The sequence below is a fragment of the Aegilops tauschii genome, chromosome 5 (assembly GCF_002575655.3).
Source record: "Aegilops tauschii subsp. strangulata cultivar AL8/78 chromosome 5, Aet v6.0, whole genome shotgun sequence".
In the NCBI taxonomy this organism is placed as follows: Eukaryota; Viridiplantae; Streptophyta; class Magnoliopsida; order Poales; family Poaceae; genus Aegilops; species Aegilops tauschii.
Genome location: NC_053039.3, coordinates 571,956,980 through 571,983,816, shown reverse-complemented (window position 1 = coordinate 571,983,816; position 26,837 = coordinate 571,956,980). Strand labels below are relative to the sequence as shown.

General features: G+C 43.6%; 1 protein-coding gene across 1 annotated transcript; it reads left to right on the top strand.

Annotated features, from left to right (window-relative positions):
• The first annotated feature begins 24,071 nt into the window (after window positions 1-24,071).
• Window positions 24,072-26,661, top strand: LOC109787172 (uncharacterized). The gene is made up of 5 exons (XM_020345728.4): window positions 24,072-24,286; window positions 24,830-24,916; window positions 25,532-25,808; window positions 25,910-26,114; window positions 26,296-26,661. Exons 1-5 carry the CDS (start codon window positions 24,072-24,074, stop codon window positions 26,418-26,420), a joined length of 909 nt encoding a protein of 302 aa, XP_020201317.4. The 3' UTR covers window positions 26,421-26,661.
• Window positions 26,662-26,837: the final 176 nt, after the last annotated feature.

The following is a 26,837-nucleotide window of genomic DNA, read 5'->3' as shown; positions in this document are numbered from 1 at the left end:
CCCAGACAGCCTTACGGCTCTACAGAACTCTTTTCGTGGGAGGGAGAGAAGAAGCCAGATAATGCATGGCATGTGTATGAGAGCAAGGGATGAAGAGATGGCAGCCCTCACCTCCTCTATTTATAGGAAAACCAAGGGGTAGTGTGCCTCCACAATTTACCAAAAACCCCCATGCATTAGGTCACACATGAGGGTGTTAAGGACAAAATGGGATGCCATGTGGAGCTCCAAGGAGCTCCACCACCCATGGCCGGCCACCCCTAGGGGGCCCCCCAAAATGGGGTTCCTTCCCTTGTAAGCCACTTCCTTCTAGAACTTTGACCAAGTCCAAAAAGGTGGCTATCCAAAAATATCCCAAAAAGCACTTTCACTATTCATGACGACATTTTTCAGCGTCCGTTCGAACTGAAAATATTTATGTGGGCTTAGAACATTTCCAGTACCCACTAAAATGATTTTCAATGCGTTCCGAAACAATTCCAGTTTTAGTGATTTTCATCTGCGAAACGCATCTGAAGTGGCTCCGGCAGCTCCGGAACATTTCCGGTTTTTATCTCAGAAAATTCCAAAAAGCTTCCAGAATGATTCTGGCATCCTCCAAGAATTATCAGGCATGTGTCGAAACAAATTTGACTTAATGGTGTATCCCGAAACAACTTTTCGGTATCATCGAAACTTATCCGATGACCTCTCTGTGCAGTACGATTCCGCTGTCCGAAACTTTTCGGTGTCTGAAACTTTTTCGGTGATTTTCTCTCAGACTCCCTGTCTAGTATTCAGCAGATAGATGACCCTTAAGCGTGTGACCCTATAGGTTCGGTGAAGTATAGACATGATCCGGAACCCCTTCCGATCAATGATCAACATCGGAGCCGTGGACACCCATATTGACCCCTATACCCACACAAATAAATATTTGAGTGAACCTCCAGTTGCCGTGTGCTATTCCTGTTGCTTCGCGATATGTTACAAATACCCGAGGTGAGACATGTTGGCATTCCCGTGGATCAACAACTTGTCCACTATGCTAGTTACCTCGTTACCGGTTTTGTTCTCTTTTCTCGTTTCGTGTTCCGGCATCCCCGTGATCAAATCACAAAGTGTCTGGACTGACGATGATGGACACCATAACACCGAGAGGGCCCGAGTATATCTCTCCATCGTCGAAGGAGCAAATCCCAATCTCGAGCTATCAAGTTAATTAACATACTTTCCCATGAACCCGTAAGCCGCCGTAATAGCCATCCAGTTACGGATGACGTTTAACAAACCCCAAAGTTCATGAAGCAAGCATGAAGAAACTCGATACTCTCATGGTCTAAGGAATTATGCAAACATTAACTATCTCTGTGTTATAAACCATTAACTTGTGACGAATGTATCTCATAGCATAACATCAATCCGGGTCGATTCAACACAAATGTTCTCTTAACATTGTGCCCTCAAAGTTGCTGGCATTGACATGCCCATGATCAGGAAAATAGAACCATCATGCAACACTTGAGCTAGTCTTAGAGGCCAGACTAGGAATACTTCTTACCATTTATTATTCCACACGTGCATATGAGTCTTCCTCCGAGCCTCGTGGATATTGCAGACTCGAGAATCATTGCAGTTATAGCATGGAACATAAACATAATTATGAAATCGGAGATAAATAATATCATTTATTATTGCCTCTAGGGCATATCTCCTACAGAACCTACGAACTATGAGGAAGCGATGATGAGCCCAGATTCCGCGAAATGGCTTGAGGCCATAAAATCTGAGATGGGATCCATGTATGAGAACAAAGTGTGGACTTTGGTTGACTTGCCTGATGATCGGCAAGCCATTGAGAATAAATGCATCTTCAAGAGGAAGACAGACGCTGATAGTAGTGTTACTATCTAGAAAGCTGGAATTGTCGCAAAAGGTTTTCGACAAGTTCAAGGTGTTGACTACGATGAGATTTTCTCACTCGTAGCGATGCTTAAGTCTGTCCGGATCATGTTAGCAATTGCCACATTTTTATGAAATCTGGCAAATGGATGTCAAAACTACATTCTTTAATGTATTTCTTAAAGAAGAGTTGTATATGATGCAACAAGAAGGTTTTGTCAATCCTAAAGGTGCTAACAAAGTGTGCAAGCTCCCGCGATCCATCTATGGACTGGTGCAAGCATCTCGGAGTTGGAATATACGCTTTGATAGTGTGATCAAAGCATATAGTTTTATACAGACTTTTTGAGAAGCATGTATTTACAAGAAAGTGAGTGGGAGCACTACAACATTTCTGATAAGTATATGTGAATGACATATTGTTGATCGGAAATAATGTAGAATTTTTCTGTAAAGCATAAGGAGTGTTTGAAAGGAGTTTCCCAAATAAAGACCTCGGTGAAGCTGCTTACATATTGAGCATCAAGATCTATAGTGATAGAACAAGACGCTTGATAAGTTTTTTTCTTTCAATGAGTACATACCTTGACAAGATTTTGAAGTAGTTCAAAATGGAATAGTCGAAGAAGGAGTTCTTGCCTGTGTTGCAAGGTGTGAAGTTGAGTCAGACTCAATGCCCGACCACTGCAGAAAATAGAAAGAGAATGAAAATTCATTCCCTATGCCTCAGTCATAGGTTCTATGAAGTATGATATGCTGTGTACCAGACCTATTGTGAACCTCACCATGAGTTTGGCAAGAGGGTACAATAGTGATCCAGGAGTGGATCACTGGACAGCGGTCAAAATTATCCTTAGTGGAATAAGGAGATATTTCTCGGTTATGGAGGTGATAAAGAGTTCGTCGTAAAGAGTTACGCCGATGCAAGCTTTGACACTGATCCGGATGACTCTAAGTCTCAATCTGGATACATATTGAAAGTGGGAGCAATTAGCTAGAGTAGCTCCGTGCAAAGCATTGTAGACATAGAAATTTGCAAAATACATACGGCTCTGAATGTGACAGACCCATTGACTAAGCTTCTCTCACAAGCAAAACATGATCACACCTTAGTACTCTTTGGGTGTTAATCACATAGCGATGTGAACTAGATTATTGACTCTAGTAAAACCCTTTGGGTATTAGTCACATGGCGATGTGAACTGATCACATGGTGATGTGAACTATTGGTGTTAAATCACATTGATATGAACTATTGGTGTTAAATCACATGGCGATGTGAACTAGATTATTGACTCTAGTGCAAGTGGGAGACTGAAGGAAATATGCCCTAGAGGCAATAAGAAAGTTGTTATTTATATTTCCTTAGTAAGGTACTACGGGCGCTACTACGGGCATTAGTAAGGTACACATCAATAACATGTATATCCAATACACCTTTCACTTTGCCATCCTTCTTATCCGCCAAATACTTGGGGAAGTTCCGCTTCCAGTGACCAAGCCCTTTGCAGTAGAAGCACTCAGTCTCAGGCTTAGGTCCAGACTTGGGCTTCTTCACTTGAGCAGCAACTTGCTTGCCGTTCTTCTTGAAGTTCCCCTTCTTCCCTTTGCCCTTCTTCTTGAAACCAGTGGTCTTATTGACCATCAACACTTGATGCTCCTTCTTGATTTCTACCTCCGCAGCCTTTAGCATCGCGAACAGCTCGGGAATTGTCTTATCCATCCCTTGCATATTATAGTTCATCACGAAGCTTTTGTAGCTTGGTGGTAGTGATTGAAGAACTCTGTCAATGACACTATCAACCGGAAGATTAACTCCCAGCTGAGTCAAGTGTGGTACCCAGACATTCTAAGTATATGTTCACTGACAGAACTATTCTCCTCCATTTTGCAGCTGTAGAACTTATTGAAGACTTCATATCTCTCAATCCGGGCATTTGCTTGAAATATTAACTTCAACTCTTGGAACATCTCATATGCTCCATGACGTTCAAAACGTTGTTGAAGTCCCGGTTCTAAGCCGTAAAACATGGCACACTGACCTATCGAGTAATCATCAGCTTTGCTCTGCCAGATGTTCATAACGTCCGGCGTTGCTCCTGCAGCGGGTTTGGCACTCAACGGTGCTTCCAGGACGTAATTCTTCTGTGCAGAAATGGGGACAGTCCTCAAGTTACGGACCCAGTCCGTGTAATTGCTACCATCATCTTCCAACTTAGCTTTCTCTAGGAACGCATTAAAATTCAACGGAACAGTAGCACGGGCCATTACAACATAGACATGCAAAATACTATCAGGTACTAAGTTCATGATAAATTAAAGTTCAATTAATCATATTACTTAAGAACTCCCACTTAGATAGACATCCCTCTAATCATCTAAGTGATCACGTGATCCATATCAACTAACCATGTCCGATCATCACGTGAGATGGAGTAGTTTTCATTTCAATGGTGAACATCACTATGTTGATCATATCTACTATATGATTCACGCTCGACCTTTCGGTGTCAGTGTTCTGAGGCCATATCTGCATATGCTAGGCTCGTCAAGTTTAACCCGAGTATTTTGCGTGTGCAAAACTGGCTTGCACCCGTTGTATGTGAACGTAGAGCTTATCACACCCGATCATCACATGGTGTCTCGGTACGACGAACTGTAGCAACAGTGCATACTCAGGGAGAACACTTATACCTTGAAATTTAGTGAGAGATCATCTTATAATGCTACCGCCGTACTAAGCAAAATAAGATGCATAAAGGATAAACATCACATGCAATCAATATAAGTGATATGATATGGCCATCATCATCTTGTGCCTTTGATCTCCATCTCCAAAGCACCGTCATGATCACCATCGTCACCGGCTTGACACCTTGATCTCCATCGAAGCATCGTTGTCGTCTCGCCAACTTTTTCTACTACGACTATCGCTACCGCTTAGTGATAAAGTAAAGCAATTACACGGCGATTGCATTTCATACAATAAAGCGACAACCATATGGCTCCTGCCAGTTGCCGATAACTGTTACAAAACATGATCATCTCATACAACAGTTTATATATCATCACGTCTTGACCATATCACATCACAGCAGGCCCTGCAAAACAAGTTAGACATCCTGTACTTTGTTGTTGCAAGTTTTACGTGGCTGCTACGGGCTTAGCAAGAACCGTTCTTACCTACGCATCAAAACCACAACGATTTTTCGTCAAGTGTGTTGTTTTAACCTTCAACAAGAACCGGGTGTAGTCACACTCGATTCAACTAAACCTGGAGAAACAGACACCAACTAGCCACCTGTGTGCGAAGCACGGCGGTAGAACCAGTCTCATGAACGCGGTCATGTAATGTCGGTCTTGGCCGCTTCATCAAACAATACCGCCGAATCAAGGTATGACATGCTGGTAAGCAGTATGACTATTATCGCCCACAACTCTTTGTGTTCTACTCGTGCATATAACATCTACGCATAGACCTGGCTCAGATGCCACTGTTGGGGAACGCAGTATTTCAAAAGAAAAATCCTACGATCACGCAAGATCTATCTAGGAGAAGCATAGCAACGAGCGGGGAGAGTGTGTCCACGTGCCCTCATAGACCGAAAGCGGAAGGGTTTAGTAACGCGATTGATGTAGTTGAACGTCTTCGCGATCCAACCGATCAAGTACCGAACGCATGGCACCTCCGCGATCTGCACACGTTCAGCTCGGTGGCGTCACTCGAACTCTAGATCCAGCTGAGGCCGAGGGAGAGTTTCGTCAGCACGACGACGTGGTGACGGTGATGATGAAGTTACCGACGCAGGGCTTCGCCTAAGCACTACGACAATATGACCGAGGAGGAAACCTGTGGAGGGGGGCACCGCACACAGCTAAGAGATCAACTTGTGTGTTTATGGGGTGCCCCCCTCCCCCGTATATAAAGGAGGGGAGGAGGGGGCCGGCCGGCCACAAGGGGGGGCGCCCAGGGGGGTCCTACTCCTACTAGGAGTAGGTTCCCCCCTTTCCTAGTCCAACAAGGAGGGGAAGGAAGGAGGAAGGGGAGAGAAGGAAGGAGGGGGGCGTCGCCCCCGCTCCTTGTCCAATTCGGACTAGGGGGCGCGCGCCACCTCCTGGTCGGCCCTCTCTCCTCTAAGACCCATGGTGGCCCATTAACTTCCCGGGGGGGGGGGTTCCGGTAACCCTCCGGCACTCCAGTTTTATCTGAAACACTTCTGGTGTCCGAACAACATGGTCCATTATATCAATCTTTATGTCTCGACCATTTCAAGACTCCTCGTCATGTCCGTGATCTCATCCGGGACTCCAAACAACCTTTGGTACATCAAATCACATAAACTCATAATACCAATCGTCATCGAACGTTAAGCGTGCAGACCCTACGGGTTTGAGAACTATGTAGACATGACCGAGACTCATCTCCGGTCAATAACCAATAGCGGAACCTGGATGCTCATATTGGCTCCTACATATTCTACGAAGATATTTATCGGTCAAACCGCATAACAACATACGTTGTTCCCTTTGTCATCGGTATGTTACTTGCCCGAGATTCAATTGTCGGTATCACTATACCTAGTTCAATCCCGTTACCGGCAAGTCTCCTTACTCATTCCGTAATGCATCATCCCGCAACTAACTCATTAGTCACATTGCTTGCAAGGCTTATAGTGATGTGCATTACCGAGAGGGCCCGGAGATACCTCTCTGACAATCGGAGTGACAAATCCTAATCTCGATCTATGCCAACTCAACAACACCATCGGAGACACCTGTAGAGCATCTTTATAATCAACTAGTTACGTTGTGACATTTGATAGCACACTAAGTGTTCCTCCGGTATTCGGGAATTTCATAATCTCATAGTCATAGGAACATGTATAAGTCATGGAGAAAGCAATAGCAATAAACTAAACGATCCTAGTGCTAAGCTAACGGATGGGTCTTGTCCATCACACAATTCTCTAATGATGTGATCCCGTTCATCAAATGACAATACATGTCTATGGCTAGGAAACTTAACCATCTTTGATTAACAAGCTAGTCTAGTAGAGGCACACTAGGGACACTCTGTTTGTCTATGTATTCACACATGTACTAAGTTTCCGGTCAATTCTAGCATGAATAATAAACATTTATCATGATATAAGAAAATATAAATAACAACTTTATTATTGCCTCTAGGGCATATTTCCTTCAGCTACCACCTTTGATCTTCTTTCCAGGGGATTGTTTGGTTCGGAGAGGTGGAATCTTGACCAGTGATGTCACCACCTCCTTCTCCATCATCACCATCATATTTTCCTCATTCATGCGCGAGTAATTTTTGGCGGGCACATGGAATGGATGGAAATTTGATTTTATCCATCATGTAATAGTTGTACCATTTATCGGGGATTCATGTCATAGTTATTACACTTATCCATTTATTGAGTTGTGCTCGGTGGTGTGGAGAATATTAAGTGTGGAGTGGACCAATGGCGGAAGACATAGCATATGTCTGGCACGTGCGCTTCGTGCTCTTGGTCTTTTTTCATGAGGGGAAGACCATCATGACTAGCTTTATTAAACTCAAATCAATGCTACATCGTTCGTAAGGAACTTAACGATAAACCCCGGGGGTGAATCAAACCAGACCAATGGTTAGTTTTCACGACCCGGCTATCTAGCACATGCGCTACTACATTAGATTCCCTATTACAAAACTCGACACAAGCCTTCCCGGACTCACTTAAATCTCGACGACAGTCTTCTAGAGTAGGGGCTACAACCATAGAGTATCCTTCGTCTTGATTCAGAGCTTGAACCACTTCAATATTATCCATGCGTATGAGAACATTGTTGCATCCCAACCGATTGACCAGCTTCAAGCCTTCATACATACAAGTGAGAGTTTCTATACTCTATACACACAGCACCACCGCGATGAAAAATATTTTGAGTGCAAATTTGAAATAGGTAAAAATGTCACTGAGTGTCATCTCTGTTTGAATATGTTATGCTCGCGGTAGGCTGATGTTGTTCCACTTTAAGCTTGGTTTTGCATGACATTTCTTGCTGTAAATTTGCAATTTCTCTGGATTTATCTTGCTGTCATGTGGTGGTAGTAATTACATTAATTTTCCTACATATCTAGTTTATATGTAGAATTGCAGAGAGGTAAATATACTAGGAGTCCTAGAACCTGCGCACTGCGGTCAGTTTGATGCGCAAACTTGTAAAATACGTGATTGTGGTCATCGAACTAGCACGAGCGTGCAAATACGGGCCCCATATGCCATACGCGGGCGTATCTAGTTGCGCCGTGGCATGCCAGCATGGACAAGGTCCACTGCAGGCACGTGATGTTTTTTGCAAAAACACCCTCAAATTATTTAATTACTCACTTTTCTGTATATGTTGGCTTGGAAGAAATAGAAAGGAAAAAATGGCACCTATGTTATTTGATTGCCTGACGTGAACGCAAATAGCACACCACACTGACCACTTGACCATGGAATCGATTGTTGTAAGAACTTTGACAAAAATATTTAAAAAAAAATGCTCGCTCTTGTCAACAACAAAGGAATAAATATATATGTGTTTCTGCTCGTCTGTCGCCCAACTTTGCAGAAATCCTCATCTCTTTTTCTGGTAATTAACCTACCGTCCACCTTTAAGTGAGAGAAAATGAACTGTCTTTTTACATTTTTATGGAAAACCCCTCGCTTTTCTGGTAAAATGACCCGCACTCCATGACAGAAAATGAATAGTTTACATTTGCGTTTTAGCAAAAAAAACCTGTCATTTCTATAATTAACCCGCAGTCCATGTAGAACAAATAATACTTTTTAAAATATTCATATCTTTTAAACCCTAACTCCAATTTTAACATGTTATATGCGAATTTTATTAGAAAAACGTGTAGAATATGAATATGATGTTATTTTACATGTTAAACATATTTAAAATTCTATTTAGGGTGCAACCTTAATCAATAGCGCATGATCCATCTTTTTTGTGTACCGACACTGACCCGGATTGCAAATGAACACCTCAGCAAAACCAAATTGGAGATGAAGGAAACCGTCGATAACCATGCAAGCACGCCTCGGCAAAAACATGCATGGAAAAAAGTAGATTTCTCTTATGACGAGATAGAGAGACGCCTTGGCAAGACCTATTGGTGTCTTGACTCATGGTTAGGGCCATGTGGTATTTTCTTCTCCCGTTACAATGCATCGGCAATTTTGCTGGTCAAAACTAAAAGTCTGTTGTACTCGCGCATGACGCATCATACGTAAGACATAAAAAAAATTGTTAACCCGGAACATCCATTTTATCTAGAATTTTGACCAAAAGTATCTTCAATTTATGTGCTGTATAAACCATTACTTTTATTTCTACTAGCCAGTACAGTCTTAGTTTTTTTTTTCACTTCATAGCCACCCGAGTTAGTGTTGATTAATTCTTTGACTGGAATTACAGACTATTAACTAGTTGCGGACATCCGAGGGCAACAAAGCAAAACTGCTAGATTGACCATTAATTTTCATTTCTGGATGCTAATTTATGTGTTTGATGGGCAATGTTCATGCTTTAGCTAACCCCGCTGGAAAACTGATGGAATTCTTTGGAAAATCAACATTTGGTCGTATTTTTTCTAGAGAATGAATGACCACGTTTCATACGGAATCCCATTCCAGCATATTCCCTAAATCTCTCTCAATACTAAAAAATGCTACGAACATTTTTAAATGCAACATACATTTTTTTAGATTATGCAAATATTTCTTACAATGTTTAAACATTTTTTAATGCGTGTACATTTTTTAGTTACACAAATATATTTTTACAATGTTTACAGATTTTTTAAATGTCATGTAATTTATTTTTGTAGAGCACGAATATTTTTAAATGTCACAAAATGCAGAATGTAAGTTATGTTCTTACATAAAACAAAATAAATAAGATCGTATACTATGTTTATCCTATTGAGACATCTTTGAATAAAGAAACAACAACATACTATCTACAAATTATTTCTTCAATCTTCACTGGTAGGACCGTGACGACATGCCATCTTCGTTTCTATGTCTTCTCCTCTCTTTTGTTCTGTTACAAATGTGTCTCGCCATATTTACTTCTTCAGTCCTCACCGTTAGGACACTAACACGTGCTGCAACCCACCGGCTTTGGGGAGCTCCTATTCGACGCGTCAAGCAGTCTGGAACACCCCGGCCCATTAGACGCTGGACCCTACCAAGTGATTTTCTTCTCACAGTTTTTCTCTTCTGGTTTAAACAAACGACTGCTGGATTTTTTTAATAAGAAAAATTTAAAAAGTAAAAATGTTATAAATTTTAAATTTTCTCTTGAATGACAAAAAGCTGTTCGAAAATCATAAACTCATTTGTGAATTTCAAACCATTCTTGAATTAAACTACTATTGCTGTTTTCAATAAAATGATTCGCAAATTTAGAAGAAAAAAATATCTGAATTAAAAAATGATCGTGTATATAGAAAATTTTCTCAAAATTCGAAACCAATTCTTAAAGTAAAAGAATATCTATGTTATTAAGAAATGTTCTTGTTTTTAGAAAATGTCCACAAATTTCGCAATTGTTCTTGCATGTATACTATTTTTATCTATTTTGGAATATATTCTCAAATTTTAATAATATTATCAATGAATCATTTGTTTATTTTGAAAATTTCTTGAAAATAAATAAAAATGCAGCAGAAACGCATAGAAAGCTGATGGAAAATAAAAAATACTAGAAAAAAATGGATAAAACCAACTAGAAAGAAACACACACACACACAAAAGAAGAAATTACCCAGCAAGGAAGAGAATCACAAACTGAAGAAAAATTGCAGAACGATGTGAAAGAGAACCAATCCGGGCCATCGGAGCAGTGCATGTGTGTTTCTTTGCCAGTATGATGCAGTAAACTGCAAATAGGACTGACCGTGGGCGCCAACAATTACCAGGGACATACATAGCCCGTATTGATTCCTTGTATGAATCGCTTGAGAACGATGACTAGAGGGTCACCTTATTAGTCCAGTTAGTTTGCTGCACACTGTAGCTTCGCCTTGCTCTCTTTTTCTCTGTTTTTCCTTTTTTTAATTTTCTTTGGTTCTATTTCTTTTTTCACCGGTTATTTTTTCCGTTTCTCTTCATTATACTTTATTTTTTTTGTTTTTCTTAATTTATTCGTTATAGTTTGGTTTTATTTACATTTTTCTAATACATGAGCACATGTTTTAGAAAGGTGAGAATATTTCAAAAAAATGTCACGTATATTTCCTTATAGAACGAATTATATTTTTACATTATGCAAATATTAAATTACGCAGTACCCACATTTAAAAAAAATCTCATGCATTTTTTCGAAAATGGGAACATTTTTCATTGTCACGACATTTTGTTTTAAAATTTATCAACATTTTTTTAAACCGCGCAAACAAATTGTTTATACTATGTTGACATTTTTTCCAAAGTCATGGTTTGCAGTGTCTTAAGTGACTTTCAGTTTATGAAATATATGCATTTATAACATAAAAAATAATTTTTTTAATTGTATATTCCTTTTAACACAATACAGACGAAAGCGCTCATATGAACACGCACACACACCCTAACCCTATGAGCACCTAGGAGATATTGAGCCCTTTAGATTGTACGAAGTCACCGTTGGTCCCTCGTAGTCGACGGGAACGTCTCCTCCCACTAAACATGCATCGCCGATAATCGTGAAACAAATACTCAAAAATTCAACTTGTATTTAAAACATGTTCATGGTGTATTCAAAATATAGTCATTGTGTATTACAAAAAAATCATCATTTTTAAAATCTTCACTGTATACTAAGAGTTATTCATGTATTTTTATGATAATGCTTATATATTTGAAAGAAAGAAGACAAAAACTAGAAAAATGGAGAAAATAGAAAAAGAATATTCACATAGTTTTAATGAAATTAAATATTTGTGCTATTTTGTTTCAATGTTCGAGATATTAAAAAAATCATGTACTTCTAAGTTTTTATAATACAGGATGAAAATTTCGAAAAGTGCATGATAAACATTTCTGAAATGCAGCACAAACATTTTCTAGATAAACAACCAGCATTTCTTAACATGCACGATGAACATTTTAGAAGCACGAAATAATTGTTTTTTCACAACAAAAACATTTTTAAAACACGCTTCATGATGGACATTTTTAAAACACACTTCATGTATAAAAAATATCTGCAAATGGAAAAGAATAAAACAAAAAGGGAAATACAGAAAATGATTTTTTTGAAACAAAATAAAAAATAAAGAAAAAAATGATAAAATAGGGAAATAAAAATATGAATAGAAAAGAAATTCAAATGAAATAATTGAACCCGAAAACCAACAAAAAATGCTAGGGAAACAAACCGACAAAAACCTGATCTGAAAGAAAATCACAAGAAACATGCTACTCGGCCATCGCTTACGACGAGGACGCCCATAGGTGATTGGGGCATATATCGCATCTCTAACACTGATCCCCAAATTAGACATTGCATTCGTCCGTGGACTGGTGGGGAGCGGAGAGTGATGCAGGAGCCGGCCATCCAATCGTGGTCATATCCATTTCAAAACAAGTTTGAATAAATTTTACAAATTTTATCTAACACGATGTATTTCAGTATAGTTTGAACATAATTTACATAAAACGGATTTTGGGGGTCAGTCGGAATGCCATGATATGGTCGGATATGGCTTTTCAGCGTCTCTGGCCAACAGCGAGGGTTGTGGTGGCTCCTGAATGATAATGGCGCGGTTGCTACATGGGAGGTGTGTAGGCTAGCAAAGGTGTGATGCATGGAGGTGTGGTGTTGGGCGGTGCTCCAGGTGAAAGCTTGATGGCCTCACCAACGGCGGAGACGTCGTGGACGTCATGGCACCTAGTTGGAGGTGCCCTCGAGGAGTCCACCTCTGTACACCCTTGGATCCAGTACTTCTGGTGAAAGCCTAAGGCCCGGTCGGGTCTGGCGACGGCATTGGCACTGTCGCTTCCCTTGGGGCATCATCTTGAAATCCTTTGGACCCCGTTTGCGCTCTCCATGTGTTAGACCCTCATGGCATTGCGGTAGGAAGGTGCCCGACTTGCAATGTAGTGGTGTGGCGTGTAGTTTGGCCGAGATGATGATGGCCAACAATGGAGGTTCGCGGCAAGGCTTCGGTTGTCGGTTATTTCCCAGTGTACTCGACAAGTCTCGTCTGGGTCTCAGCATGCCATCGTGGAGTCAAAGCTACCCTGGAGGGGCCTAGGTGGTGACGATGACAAGTGGCTATTAGTCTTCGAGGAGGTGTTGCTTGGTTGACGATGACAAGTGGCTATTAGTCTTCGATGTTTGTGGTGATGAGGGCTTCAATGGCGGAAGTCGATGGTGAAGTCGGGGTCGTTGGCTCATGGAGGAGTGATGACAATGACACTTGGTAACAACCTCTACTTTGTGTTTCTTCTTTGCAGCGTGTGTGTATCTTCGTTTGGGTGGCCAGGTCGGCCAGTTTTGCCCTTTGTGGGCGGTTTTGACAGTTTTGCCCCGTTTTCCCATTAATCAACTGGGCAACCTCTTATTTTTAAAGAAAATGAGATCCTAGGGGCTGAGTTCGAAAAAAAACTCTGAGTTTTGAGAGGTATTTTTTTATGAAGAGTTAAAATTAAGGAGACGGACTAGAGATGCTTTTTTTAGGGAAAACCTGTTGGCACTTTATTCCAAGGATGAAAGAGTTACAGCATTGAGTACATGCGGTAATAAGAAATCTGGAGGTTCATCATCCCATAAGTAAGACAATTGGGAATCATAAGCATGTCTAGCTAGTAAGTGTGCCGACCTATTTGGTTCCCTAGGGCAATGTTGAAATTTCAGCAGCGATATTCCATGTGCTAAATAATTAAAACAATCCGTCAAGATCACTGAGTATGGAGCTCGGATGTCAGTGTCTCCTTTGCATGCAACTAAGATGCACTTAAATTACAGAATCTTCTCTTTTTCACACATTCATTTTTCCGTAGCAACAGATGTACGTGTTGTTATTCGCTCCCTTAATGAACTATACGTACAAAATGAGCTGGCCGAATTGTCTCGCTTTCCTTGGTCGACATTCGGCGACAGATACCGACGAGGTAGACACATCACATGCATGCACAAAGACGGACGAAGACAACCATTGCATGCTGCAACGACAACAGCAACAGATCATTGTAGTATCGCTAACGACAACGGGTGCGCTACGTGCCGTGGCTGCATGCAGGCTGGCAGATGGTCACGAGGCCTTCCGTCGGTCTAGCTCACCTCACCTCTCCTCCTTATAAACGGCAGCCCCGTTGAAGCAAGCGTCTCCAGATTATTAGCTAGCTTACTACTGTAACACAGAAAGAATCGATAGACCGAGAGCAAGTCATGGAGAGGAAGAGCCATGCTGCCTTGTTGGCTGCCGTCATCGTCCTCCTCGTCGCAGCCGCGGTGGGCGAACAGTCGATCAGTTATAAGTCCCTAGACCAAGCCCACCAGGCGTGCCCGAAGCATGGCACCTGCGCTCCGCGTGGATTCTCCTACACCAGGGGCGCTAAATGTATATTTTACAACGGAGAATGTCTCGGCTAGCTAGCTAGCTACTACTCCAGTGGGCGGTGGCCATGATGCATGCACGCTCATTTAACTCTTGTGTAAGTACGTACTGCTACATGGTGGTAACACTAGCTAGTCCTGCGTTGTTTACTGGTATGAATTTGTAATCGGACACTAGCTAGTCGTATCGGTGTGTATGTATGTATGTATCAGTATCTCACTACTTTATATAGTATGTACGTAGCCTGCATGTTATTTGTGCGTGAAGTTTATTTGTTGCATCTATATATCTGTTGGATGGTAAACATATTTCTCTCTTAACCTTTTATCGGATATTTCTCTCTTTTCGCCTTTTAAAGTACGGATCTGCTAATTTACATACGGATGAAAATAATTGGCTTTCAGTCGTTTTTTGAGCCGTACGATCTCTGTCGCGAGATTCATGCTCTTCTTTTCTTTCGTCGTTGCTGGCGCTGAGTTTCTTATCGGGCCCGCTTGAATTTTTTCAGCAGACCCGTCACTACCGCCCGCAGTCCCGCGTCGGTGTTTTTTTTTTTCTTTCCTTCCTGTTTCTCTTCGTCTCGCCGCTCGATCCCCTTTGTCTTCGAACACGCAACCCAGGAGGCGACTGTGAGGGATAGCCATGGCGATTTGGAGCTCCCCCTCCTGCTGCCTCGCTCCGTCCGCCTCGTCGTCGTTTCTTCAGCCGAAGGCCTGTAACATCTCTCCGCCCCGCATCCACCCCACCCCCGCCCGCATCCGCTCGTCGATTTTGTTCGATTTGGTATGTTCCCCCCTTGTTTGCTTTGATTCTCAGCTCTGTATGTTAGCACGTAGTGTTTTCTCAATCAGATCTGTTTGCTTTAATCTCCAGCAGCTTGTCGTGTAGATATGTGAGGTTGCGCCGTTCCTGTGTTTGAATCTCCTATGTGCATGCGATTTTTGATTAGGGTTTTCTGGTTGGTTTGTTAGTTTCATTGATCTGTATGCGTGTCACGCCTTCAATCGATTTATGTTTCTGAGTTTGATTTGCCGAGTGCGGACAACAGAGTCGCCTGAAACCTGAAGATCCAGGCCTTGGTGTAGCACACAACAGTCAGTTTGTTTGTTTGCACAGGGTGTAGCATATGAGTGGGTGTGGTAGGCTGGCTGATGCGCCAACATTACAGGGTGTGTGCGCTTTTTTTTTAGCTTGGCATGCCGTGTGTGATGTGTGAGTTTTAGTCTGAACCTTCTCCCCTGTTCTCTGTACCTATCATATCCCTCCTGTAATTTGTGAGTTCTATCAGTCTATGAGATGGGGATTGTAATTCTCAATGGTTTGTTGTCAGGATTGGTATGCTGGTCGCCTTGGGAATTGTGATTGCATTTCTCAATGGATTTTACAGTGTAAACCTTGTAGGATTTGCAGTGTCATTCCTGTCTGGATTTAGAGTGTAATTCCTAGTAGATTTGCACCGTACTTGTCATTTTTGGGTTTGCAGTGTAATTTCTGTCTGTATTTATAGTGTAATTCCTAGTAGATTTACACTGTACTTCTCATTGTTTGGATTTGTAGTGTAATTCATGTTTTTACAGTGTAATTGTAAGTGGATTTACACTGTAATTCCTACTGGATTTACAATGTTTTTCTTAGTGGAGTTCCACTACAATTCTAAGTAGATGTACACTGTAATTCCTACTGGATTTATAGTGTTTTTCTTACCGGAGTTCCACTGTAATTAGAATCCAGTGGATTTAATTTACACTATAATTCTAAGTGGATTTACACTGTAAACCCACCCCGGCCTCCATTTTTCCCCGCGACGTTTCTGGTCATGTGATTCGATATGTTCGTCGAGTTTTACCTAATCTACCCCCACTCGCAATGGTTTGTTGTTCGTTGTGTGTAAGATTTCACGGTCAGATCTATACCCCTTTTCGTCTGTTTGTAGATTTACACTGTAATTCCTACTAGATTTACAACGTTTTTCTTAGTGGAGTTCCACTGTAATTAGAATCTAGTTGATTTTACATTGTAATTCTAAGTGGAATTCCATTGTAAACCCACCCCGGCCTCCATTTTCCCCTGACGGCGTTTCTGGTCCTGTGATTCGCTATGTTTGTCGAGTTTTACTTGATCTATCCCCCACTTTCTATGGTTTGTTGTCAGCTGTGTGTAGGATTTCACGGTCAGATCTATGCTCCTTTTCGACCGTCGTGTGTGATAATTTTCCGCAGCTGTGTTGAATCTTGTCAGTTGTGTGAGCTAGATTATTGGGTTGAATTCGGCTAGTTGTCATGCGCCTGGACATGCAGGGATCCTCATTTCATCTGTGTCCATGTCCCTGTCGGATGGGATGTTGTTTCTTTCAGTTCAGATCCCTTGCTTTGCTTGTATGGATGGGTGGATGGGATCCTCAATTGTTTCCTCGCTCAACATCACCCTCGTACCAATCGAATTTAATCTAATCTGCTGCAGAACTCACTGTAATTCAACTGTAATTTGCACTAAAATACTATGGTTCTTTTACGCTGTAAATCTAATGTAAAGTGTCACTGGTAATTGCATTAGTTATACTGTATATTACACTAGACTCACCGCATTTCTATTGTATAATTCTACTAGAAATTTCACTGTAAATTGAAATTACATTGCAAATCACATGGTCAATCTACTGGAATTATTCTTTTGTAAATTACACTGTAAATCTACTATAAGTTACACCGTTAATCTGATGAAATTACAGTGTAAACCACACTATTTATCTACAACAAATACACCGTAATTCTATTGTAACTTCAGTGTAATTCCTTTTTGGCTTTACAGTGATTTACTCTTAGTGGATTTTCAGTGTAACTTAGTAGTGTTTTCTACTGGATAGGCAGTAGATTTTTATAGCGTAATTTCTGTTTATTTTCCACTGTAATTCTCAGTTCATTGCAGTGTAATTCCTTTTCGGATTTACAGCGTAATTCCTTTTGGATTTACAGTGTAATTCCTTTTTGCATTTACAGTGTAATTGCCTTTGATTTACAGTGTATTTTGCGAGCAGATTTACAGCGTATTTTGCGAATGGATTTCCAGTGTAAGTTGCCTTGGATTTAGAGTGTATTTTGCAAGTGGATTTACACTGTAATTGGTAGTTGATTTACAATGCTTTTTGCAAGTGGATTTTCCGGTGTAATTACCTTGGATTTATAGTGTATTTTGCGAGTGGATGTATAGTGTATTTGCGAGTGGATTTCCGGTGTAATTTTCCTGGGATTTACAGTGTATTTGTGAGTGGATTTTCACTGTAATTGGTAGTTGATTTACAGTGCTTTTTGCGAGTGGATTTTTCAGTGTAATTGCCTTGGATTTACAGTGTATTCGCAAGTGGATTTACAATGTACTTGCGAGTGGATTTTCAGCGTAATTCATATTGGACTTTCAATGTTTTTGTCATTGTATTTACAGTGTAATTGTCAGTGTCTTTTTTCAAAAAAAAATTAACTTAGTGGGCTTGCAATGTATTTCCTATTAGCCCATGCCCTTTCCCTTTTTGTATCCTAGTTTTCGCATGCTTGAGTGTATAGATTCAGTAGATTCTCCCCCATTTCTTAGTAGAAATCATTTTAGGTAGATTCTCCCCCATTCGATAGATTTGGAAGAAATAGTGGATGTGCATTGTAAGCATTGAAATCTTCTTAGATGGGTAGTGGGTTTTATAGTGGTTATGTAGTGAAATAAAAGAGATGTAGACTGTAAATGCTATCAATGCATTTCTTCTTTATATTTTTGTTATGTTTTATCCCTTCTGCCATTTCATCTCAGACTTTTTGTCCTTTCCTTTGTGTTTGTATATATTTAGGTTATAGATTAAAGTATGCGGAGATTCATAAAAGCTTTTGGTAAGGGCACTTCTACTCCTTGTGTTGAAGATTCTGATGATTCAGATGGGGATCCTTTTGTCCCCAATGATTTTGCTGAGGATGATCCTTTTCAAGCTTCGGAGGTTATATTTCTAATTTAAATTTTTTATTTCTTTTATTCTTGTTTGGTAGCTTATTTGTTCCGATTTTTAGTTCATTCAATGTTTCATCTGTTAACTGCAAGACGGTTAAATGGATGATCCTGATTCCGTGAAAGCTTTGTATGAGTTCTACGTGTCCCATGCAAGTGTGATGTTGTTGGGGAACGTAGCAATAATTCAAAATTTTCCTACGTATCACCAAGATCAATCTAGGAGATGCTAGCAACGAGAGAGAGGGAGTGCATCTTCATACCCTTGAAGATCGCTAAGCGGAAGCGTTACAAGAACACGGTTGATGGAGTTGTACTCGCGGCGATTCAAATCGCGGAAGATCCGATCCTAGCGCCGAACGGACGGCGCCTCCGCGTTCAACACACGTATAGCCTAGGGACGTCTCCTCCTTCTTGATCCAGCAAGGGGAGAGGAGAAGTTGAGGGAGGACTCCGGCAGCACGACAGCGTGGTGGTGGAACTTGTGGTATTCCAGCAGGGCTTCGCCAAACTCTACGGAGGAGAAGGAAGAGTTGGAGGAGGGAGGGGCTGCGCCAGGGGAAGGGGTGCGGCTGCCCTCTCTCTCCCTCACTATATATAGGGGGAAGGGGGGTGGAGGAGGCACCCTAGGGTTTCCTAGGGGAGGGGCGACGGCCACAGGGGAAACCCTAGATGGGTTTGGGCGCCCCCACCCCTAGGAAACTTGCCCCCCCAAGCCGGGAGGGGTGGCTGCCCTAGGGGAGGCGCCCCCACCTCTCCAAGTTATGTGAGAGGGGTTGGGAGGGGAGCACAACCCCTTAGTGGGCTGGTGTGCCCCCTCCCCTTGGCCCATAAGGCCCCCCAACGCTTGCCGGGGCCTCCGAAACACCTTTCGGTCACGCTGGTCGTCACCCGGTACTCCCAGAACAATTTCGGACTCCAAAAATGGAATGGCCCAAAGTATAAAAAGTTGCACGTGTGCTATATGAAGCAAATGTTGCAGTAGTGCAGCGGCAGGGAGTGCGCGGATTCGAATATGGGTAGTATTTTTTTTAGTGTCATACGAAAAACGGAACAGTCGAAAGTATACAAAGTCGTACGCGTGCGAGTTGACGCAAGTGATGCAGTGGTCCAGCGGTAGCGAGCGCATGTTGCGAGCAGATTGGCAAGTGTTCGATTTGCGGCAGGCGAGCGCGCGATTAAATTTTAATTCTGTAGTTTGTAAAATACAAAAAACGGCCGATTGTATAAGAGGACATACGCGTGCAATATGACACAATTGGTGCTGTAGCGCAGCGGTACCGAGCGCTCTGTGCGAAAGCCTGGTCGCTGGTTCGAATCCCGGCTGCGTGCTCTGGTTAATTATTTTTTCGGCAGGACCCTTTTCTGGCTAACCAGGGATATATAAGTGATTAAATAAAAACTCGGGGTCTTTTTGCAAAAAAATTGCCACGTCATCACCTGTCAGGGGGTCCCGTCGGTCAGATACAGCGTCAATACACTGTTATACGCGATTTAGACTGTTTTGCAACACTTAGGCTTAGAGTTGGTACTGCATGGCAAAAAAAATGACTAATGGTATTGATTCGTGAGTAGGTGCGCAAGTGTGATACCAACGTGCAATTAACTCCGCTAAGGACGACGGGTGCGCCACGTGCCGTGGCTGCATGCAGGCTGGCAGATGGTCACGAGGCCTTCCGTCGGTGGAATATGACATGCCACCGTTCTGCTAGCTCACCTCACCTCTCCTCCTTATAAACGGCAGCCCCGTTGAAGCAAGCGTCTCCAGATTATTAGCTAGCTACTAGAATCGACAGACCGAGAGCAAGTCATGGAGAGGAAGAGCCGTGCTGCCCTGTTGGCGGCCATCGTCCTCCTCCTCCTCCTCGCAGCCGCGGTGGGTATCGATTTTAAGCCCCTAGTGAGAAACCACCCCGCGTGCTCTGGCAGCTGCGCTCAGGCAGCTGGCCGATCCTACAGAGGCGCTAAATGTATATACCACAACGGAGAATGCTCTGGGTGAGTGTATGTGCATTTGTATGAGCGTCTGTGCCTGTACTGTGTTAAAAACAGAGAATACCTTGCTATTTTAATTGTATCGTACATTGTGTAGTGGTATGAATTTGTATCGATCAAGCATTTACCATATTGGAATATATATGTGTGTCTATGTATGTATGTATTTATGTATGTGCGTATCGGCATCTCACTACTATTCACATATCTTGCATGTTATTTGTGCGAACAAATAATTTATCGGGTCTGTCTATCCATCGGATGGTTATGTCAACCTTCGCCGCTTTATTTAACATCTTTTTTATTCTCGTTCACACTAGCCGTTTAAAGTAACAGACCTTCAGGGTGTTGTTAGTTTTTTGTTTTGTGGCGAATCTTTTTTGTTAGTTTTTTTTTGTGAGGGGAATCTTTTTTGTTAGTTGACTCAGTGTGTCATAGTAATTTCTCTCTGCTCAGCTACAGGAACCACAAGAACAAGCAATTTTTGCTTTGCATCTGAAAGATTCATCCGAATGAAGGTGGCATGGTAGCAAGTTACAAGAACGTGGTAGAAATTACCTTTTCTGCACGTTAAATTGAAGGAAATAACAAATGATTTGCTAACGAAAAATGTGGATTACAATAGGTAATCTGACCGAAAAAGAAATTGGAAATTACATCTATCGGTAAGAATAAGAAACAAAATCCATCATATATCTACTGTTCTCTACACGCATTTAACTAAAAATCCGCCATGATGGCTTTCCTAAAAAAATATACCGATGTAAGAGCATCTTCACCCGTTGGCCCCCCAGGAGGCATAAAAATCGCCGCCTGTGGGCGAGCCGGCGGTATAATCGGCTCTGGAGGTGGTTGGGCACCCAGCCGTCGCACCCAGGTCATCCACAGGCGCCGATATCAGCCCATTTTTTTCCGCTTTTCGGCCCACTTTCAGCGAAAAAAGGCCCGATATCGACACGAACCGGCCCATATTCGGCGTGGTTCGGCGCGAATTCTCAACATAAGTAATTTTTTATCACATAGTTCATCACAAAAAATAATAAAAAACAAATAGTTCAACAACAAATAGTCAATACAAATTATATAGTTCAACAAATAAAAACTCATATTTCATCACACGTCAAGCTAGGCGTCGCCCTTGATCCTCCATAGGTGCTCCACCAGATCCTGCTGCAGTTGTTGATGCACCTGTGGGTTTCGGATCTCCTGACACATATTGAGGTAGGCAGTCCAGGGTGCCGGTAGCTAGTGATCAACTTGGGCAAGAGGACCCTGCCTGTAGTATGGTTCAGTGTCAAACACTGACTCTTCCTGCTCGCTCTCAATGATCATATTGTGCAAGATGACACAGCAAGTCATGATCTCCCACATTTGATCTTTCGACCAGGTCTGAGCAGGGTACCGGACAACAGCAAATCGAGATTGGAGCACACCAAATACCCGCTCGATATCCTTCCTGCAAGCCTTCTGAACCTTGGCAAAGTGGGACTTCTTGCCTCCTGGCACAGCGTTTGAGATAGTCTTCGCAAATGTAGACCATCTCGGATAGATACCATCAGCTAGGTAGTACCCCTTGTTGTAGTGCCGCCCATTGACCTTGAAGTTCACCGGAGGATAATGACCTTCAACAAGCTTGGCAAAGACAGGGGAGCACTGTAGCACGTTGATCTCATTGTGAGTTCCTGGCATACCGAAGAAGGAGTGCCAAATCCAGAGGTCATGTGTGGCCACCGCCTCAAGTACCACACTGCACCCACCTTTGGCGCCTTTGTACATCCCCTCCCAAGTAAATGGGCAGTTCTTCCATTTCCAATGCATGCAGTCGATGCTTCCAAGCATTCCAGAAAATCCTCTTGCTGCATTCTGTGTTAGGATCCGAGCAGTGTCTTCCGCATTGGGTGTTCGCAAGTATTGCGGTCCAAACACTGCCACCACTGCCCTGCAGAACTTGTAGAAACACTCAATGGCCGTGGACTCGGCCATGCGCCCATAGTCGTCGAGTGAATCACCGGGAGCTCTGTCTGCAAGCATCCTCATCGCTGTCGTGCACTTCTGGATTGAGGTGAATCTAAGTTTGCCGGTGCAATCCTTCTTGCACTCGAAGTAGCTGTCGAACTCCCGGATGAAATTCACAATCCTGAGGAAAAGCTTTCGGCTCATCTGATAACGGCGCCAAAATACGTTGGCGTCGTGCAATGGAGCGTTGGCGAAGTAGTCGGAGTAGAGCATGTGATAGCCTTCCAGACGCTGTCGGTGCTTTGCTTTCATCCGCCCCGGCGCCGAGCCACCTCGCCGCGGCTTTTCATTGCTAGCGAGCAGGCCAGCGAGGGCGGCGAGGACCATGAGATGTTCCTCTTCCTGGACGTCGGCATCGGCTTGCTCCTCCAGCAGCACGGTGAGCGCCTCCTCGTCGTCTGAGTCCATTGCCAATCAGGCAAATCGCCGAACACCTTGCAGGCGTGGTGGGCGCACATCCGTCGGTACATTGCCCTGCGCGGCCGGAATGCCGGAAAAATCGCCCGGGCGGTGGTGGAGAGGCTACCGCGGCAAAACCTCCTCTCTTTTCCGGCGGGGAATGGCCTATCTAGCGGTGGTGGGCGGTGGGTGGCGCCGGGATCGGCAGGGCAGTGGCCGAGCGCGTGGGGGGGTGGGAGGCGAATCTGGACGATAGGCTTGACTTTTCGCCTGACAGTGTGGCCCAGGCGTGTTTTTCCCTTGCGCCGGAGCCCTTGAGGGGCCCCCAGTGCGCCGGGTTCGGCCTGCGATCGCCGGGCCCAAAAACGGGCCGAGCCGGCGGATTTCGGCATCTCGGGGATGCGACTGGGGCGTTTTTTCGACGCCGGCGCGTAAAAGTCGTCCGGGGAGGGGGTGGGGGCTGTTGGGGGCGTGGCTGAAGTTGCTCTAAGAAAGCTCCACCGAACCAAGTTTGCCATTGTTTCTCTCCATTATCATGGTTGGCTTCAGGCTCTTTGGTCCTCACAGCGAAAAGATGGTTATCACTGATCAAAGGGCAGCTCATTCTTCTCATGGTGTAACGCCATCCAATAACCTCCTTTCCTATCAGGCCTCATGTTATGTGGGTAGCTTGGCAGTTTACCAAAGGGCGTGGATGTGCCTATGTTGACCTCTTTGATCCAGTGTCTCAACGACTTGCACTGGCTAGTAGACGCGGCCATGAGGTGTATCCGGTCGGCTCTGAGCGCGACGCCATTTGGATACGCCATCCCAGCTTGGAGCACATTGACATCCGATGTCTATGGATCGTACATCAGGTTGCAGGCGGGGCGGGTTGCGGCTGCCCGCCAAACACCGAAGCGGGAGGCTGCGTTTTTAGCGGCCACCGCGGGCAGCCCGCCTCACGCCGCTAAACTTTTGGTGGACAGCGCGGCAGCCCGCATGATCCCGCCAAAGTCCCGTCAGGCAGCCGAACCTGATCCATTCAGTAAACTCAGGGAGCATACGAGTTGCGATGAACGGGGCAGCGTGCATGGCGTGCGTGCGTGGCGTGTCTGTCATTCAGTAAACTAGGCCCAATGAACTGAGATGCTCCGGTGTCAGTTTGGACTTTGGACCTACGTGCGTGCATGGCGTGTCTGTCACTCTGTCCATCATGGTGTGGCGCCATGACGACGCTGTTCGGCTGCTGGAACTGCTTGACAAAGGAAATTGTTCGATGATGCGGCCGCTGCCGCCGCGCGTGAGGGAGTCGGTGAAGAACATCCTCGCTGTGGAGTTGGCGCCGCCGCCGCCCCCGACGGCCGTGTCATCAGGACAGCCGAGTTACATGAATCTCGCGCTTACGGAGGATGCAACTTGGAGGCGGACGTAGGTCGTCGATTTTGCAGGGCTGTCGTCCCGATCGGAGGAAGCAAGAGAGAGATAAGAAACATTTTTTCTTTTGCGAAGCGGGACATGCGGGACTCCCGCTGGACAAAGCGGTCAGACCGCTTAATCCCGCTATAAACGACGCGGTCAGCCCAGCGGGGCGTTTTGCGGGCCTAATTGCGGGGCGGCGTAGCGGCCTGACGGGACTTGACGGGAATGAGGCGGCCTGTCAAGTCCCCTGTCATGATGAGCATCTCATGTTGCGGGCTTTGAAAGTTCACCGAGCTGTCAGTGAAACAGACCTGGCAGGTGACTTGGTCGACGTCGACCCCATTGGTGAAGCGGAGAGGAATACCATCAACCTGGTTGACCAGCACGGCGGACTGGCCTCCCCGCCGTCTATCCTGACCCGTATGAGCCCCTTGTACGCGTCAGCTACGTACAAATCTCCCGACTTCTGGTTGACCCGCAGGTCGGGCGGGCGGCGGCATCGGTGAAATGTTCATTTGACATTCTGAAATGTAACTCATATGTCTGTTTCAGGTTTAAAGAGAATTTGAATGCCAAGGCAGAGGAGACAAAGCAACACCACCATCAAGTTGCCGTCTCATGCGCCCCTTCAAAAGGGAGGTATGAAAGTTAAAACACATAACCTCTTTACTTTTTTTTTTCGATTGATCTCTATTCAAATTTCAACACCATTGTGCATCTTCGTTCGGCATTCTGGAATGTCATTGCAAGATTGACACCGCAAATTCTCTGGTTCCCAGTATTAAGTGGTCCATCATTGTTTATATTCCAAACTATTTTTCCTGCAAAATGGTTAACACAATTCCTCCCGTAACTCATATGTTAGCTGAATTTTGTTCCTTCTAAAAACCATACTACACTGCAAACTGCATCGATGACAGGCTTAGAATTGTGCTGAAAGGCTCAGCAACTAGTTCCAAGATGATGATATCAGAACCTCATGTTTTGCTCTCATTGTGGTACGCCCGTTTCTTCCATTCAGCTGTTTTTATCCAGTATCCACACCTGGCAGCTGTCCAATTCATCATGTCAAATTTTGATTCCAAACATACCCGACAAGTTTTAATCATGTTTCAAGAACTCTGCATGCACCTTCATCATGAACGAAAAGCAACTGGGTAAATGCTACACTTACATTTTTAATGCAATACGGTGCAGTGCGTGTGATTTGTTCTTTCCTTATGGCATAACAATCTGTCCACAATAATGACCCAGTAGTCGAGCTGGTTGGATGTCCAAGGAGAGGAGCACTCCTGAAGGTATCAACATGAAGGAACATGGTTGGAGGTTTCGGTTCCCTTTCCCTGAACTCCCGAAGTCGACTTACCATGGTGACCTGAATTCCCTTGGAAGGCCAGTTGTAATGAAACAAAGGAAACCTCTGGAGGTGAGGAATGCTCGCCGTGAAAGAAGAGTCGCGGCAAAACAAAAGGCTGCACGCTACCACGCGGAGGTGGCCCTGCGTAAATACAATAGAGCAAACAACACCAAGGTCTTCCTCTCTATCTCTGTGTATGTGAGATTGTAGCAATTGGGATGGCTTTTCAGCCTGATTATCCATTTTAAACGTGTCTTTCCATTCTGATTTTTCAGTTTGAACTGGTGGAGGTAAAAGTGATATCTATATTTTCCGAGTTTGGAGGAGCCGGGGCCCATTATAACTTCACAGCTAAGCAGCCTGAGGACCAGCATTCTGCTGATGCCGACAATACCTTGCTATTCTTCTCTGAAGTTAACCTCGACTTTCGGAGTGAGAATGATGTGATCATGTGCTGTATAGTTGGGGAAAATGACGCAGGTACGTTTCTTGGCAGTTGTTCCTATTGCTTCTTTCCTGATTATTATTCCCATGTTTTCTTATTGTTGATGAGGTTTGCATCAGCTGCAATTGTTCACAAATATGTTTTAAGTGCAATCTTACATTGTTTCCTCGTATTGATATTTGTTTAACTCTTTATTTCTTGTATGTTACGTTCTAGGCCATTGCTATGGATGCGAAAACTATCAGCCTGTTATTCACCCAAGCAGCCAAGCATATGGCGGCGGTAGTAGTACTTGTATTGACTACCCGTATCCGGACAGCGAGAGCTCAGACAGCGATTAGTAATGTAGCACTTGAAGCTGCTTGGTGGCTACCGCTGGCTTGTTTCCGCGGAGTAAATGAAGTTGAGAGACGTATCGTGGGATGGAAAACTAGGTGTTGTGAATAATCAGATAATGTCATATTTGCTCTCGTGGTTTGCTGCTAGCCTTTGGAGAATATATGCTGCAATGAGTAAATGAGGTTTTAATTGAATGTTGTTGTGTCATCCGACAGTGTCATATTTCCTCTCTCAATTCGATTACACTTGCAACTGATTTTTTTTCCTGACATTTCTGTCTACACAAAACTATACACCTTTGTGTTCCTCCATCTAATGTTATGATACATGTAATCTCGCATAAATCAACTTCCCAACTTTTCTGAAAGGTGTTTCGTATTATTTTGTTATTCGACAAGTGCACTAGTTTAAGAATCATT

What these genes read in the sequence shown, in the direction of transcription:
- LOC109787172 (XM_020345728.4), top strand. Translation starts at nt 24,072, where the DNA reads ATGGTGTGGCGCCATGACGACGCTGTTCGGCTGCTGGAACTGCTTGAC. An exon ending in GATGCAACTTGGAGGCGGAC is followed by an intron (nt 24,287 to 24,829) that starts GTAGGTCGTCGA and finishes TGTCTGTTTCAG; the next exon opens with GTTTAAAGAGAATTTGAATG. An exon ending in AGTTGGGGAAAATGACGCAG is followed by an intron (nt 26,115 to 26,295) that starts GTACGTTTCTTG and finishes GTTACGTTCTAG; the next exon opens with GCCATTGCTATGGATGCGAA.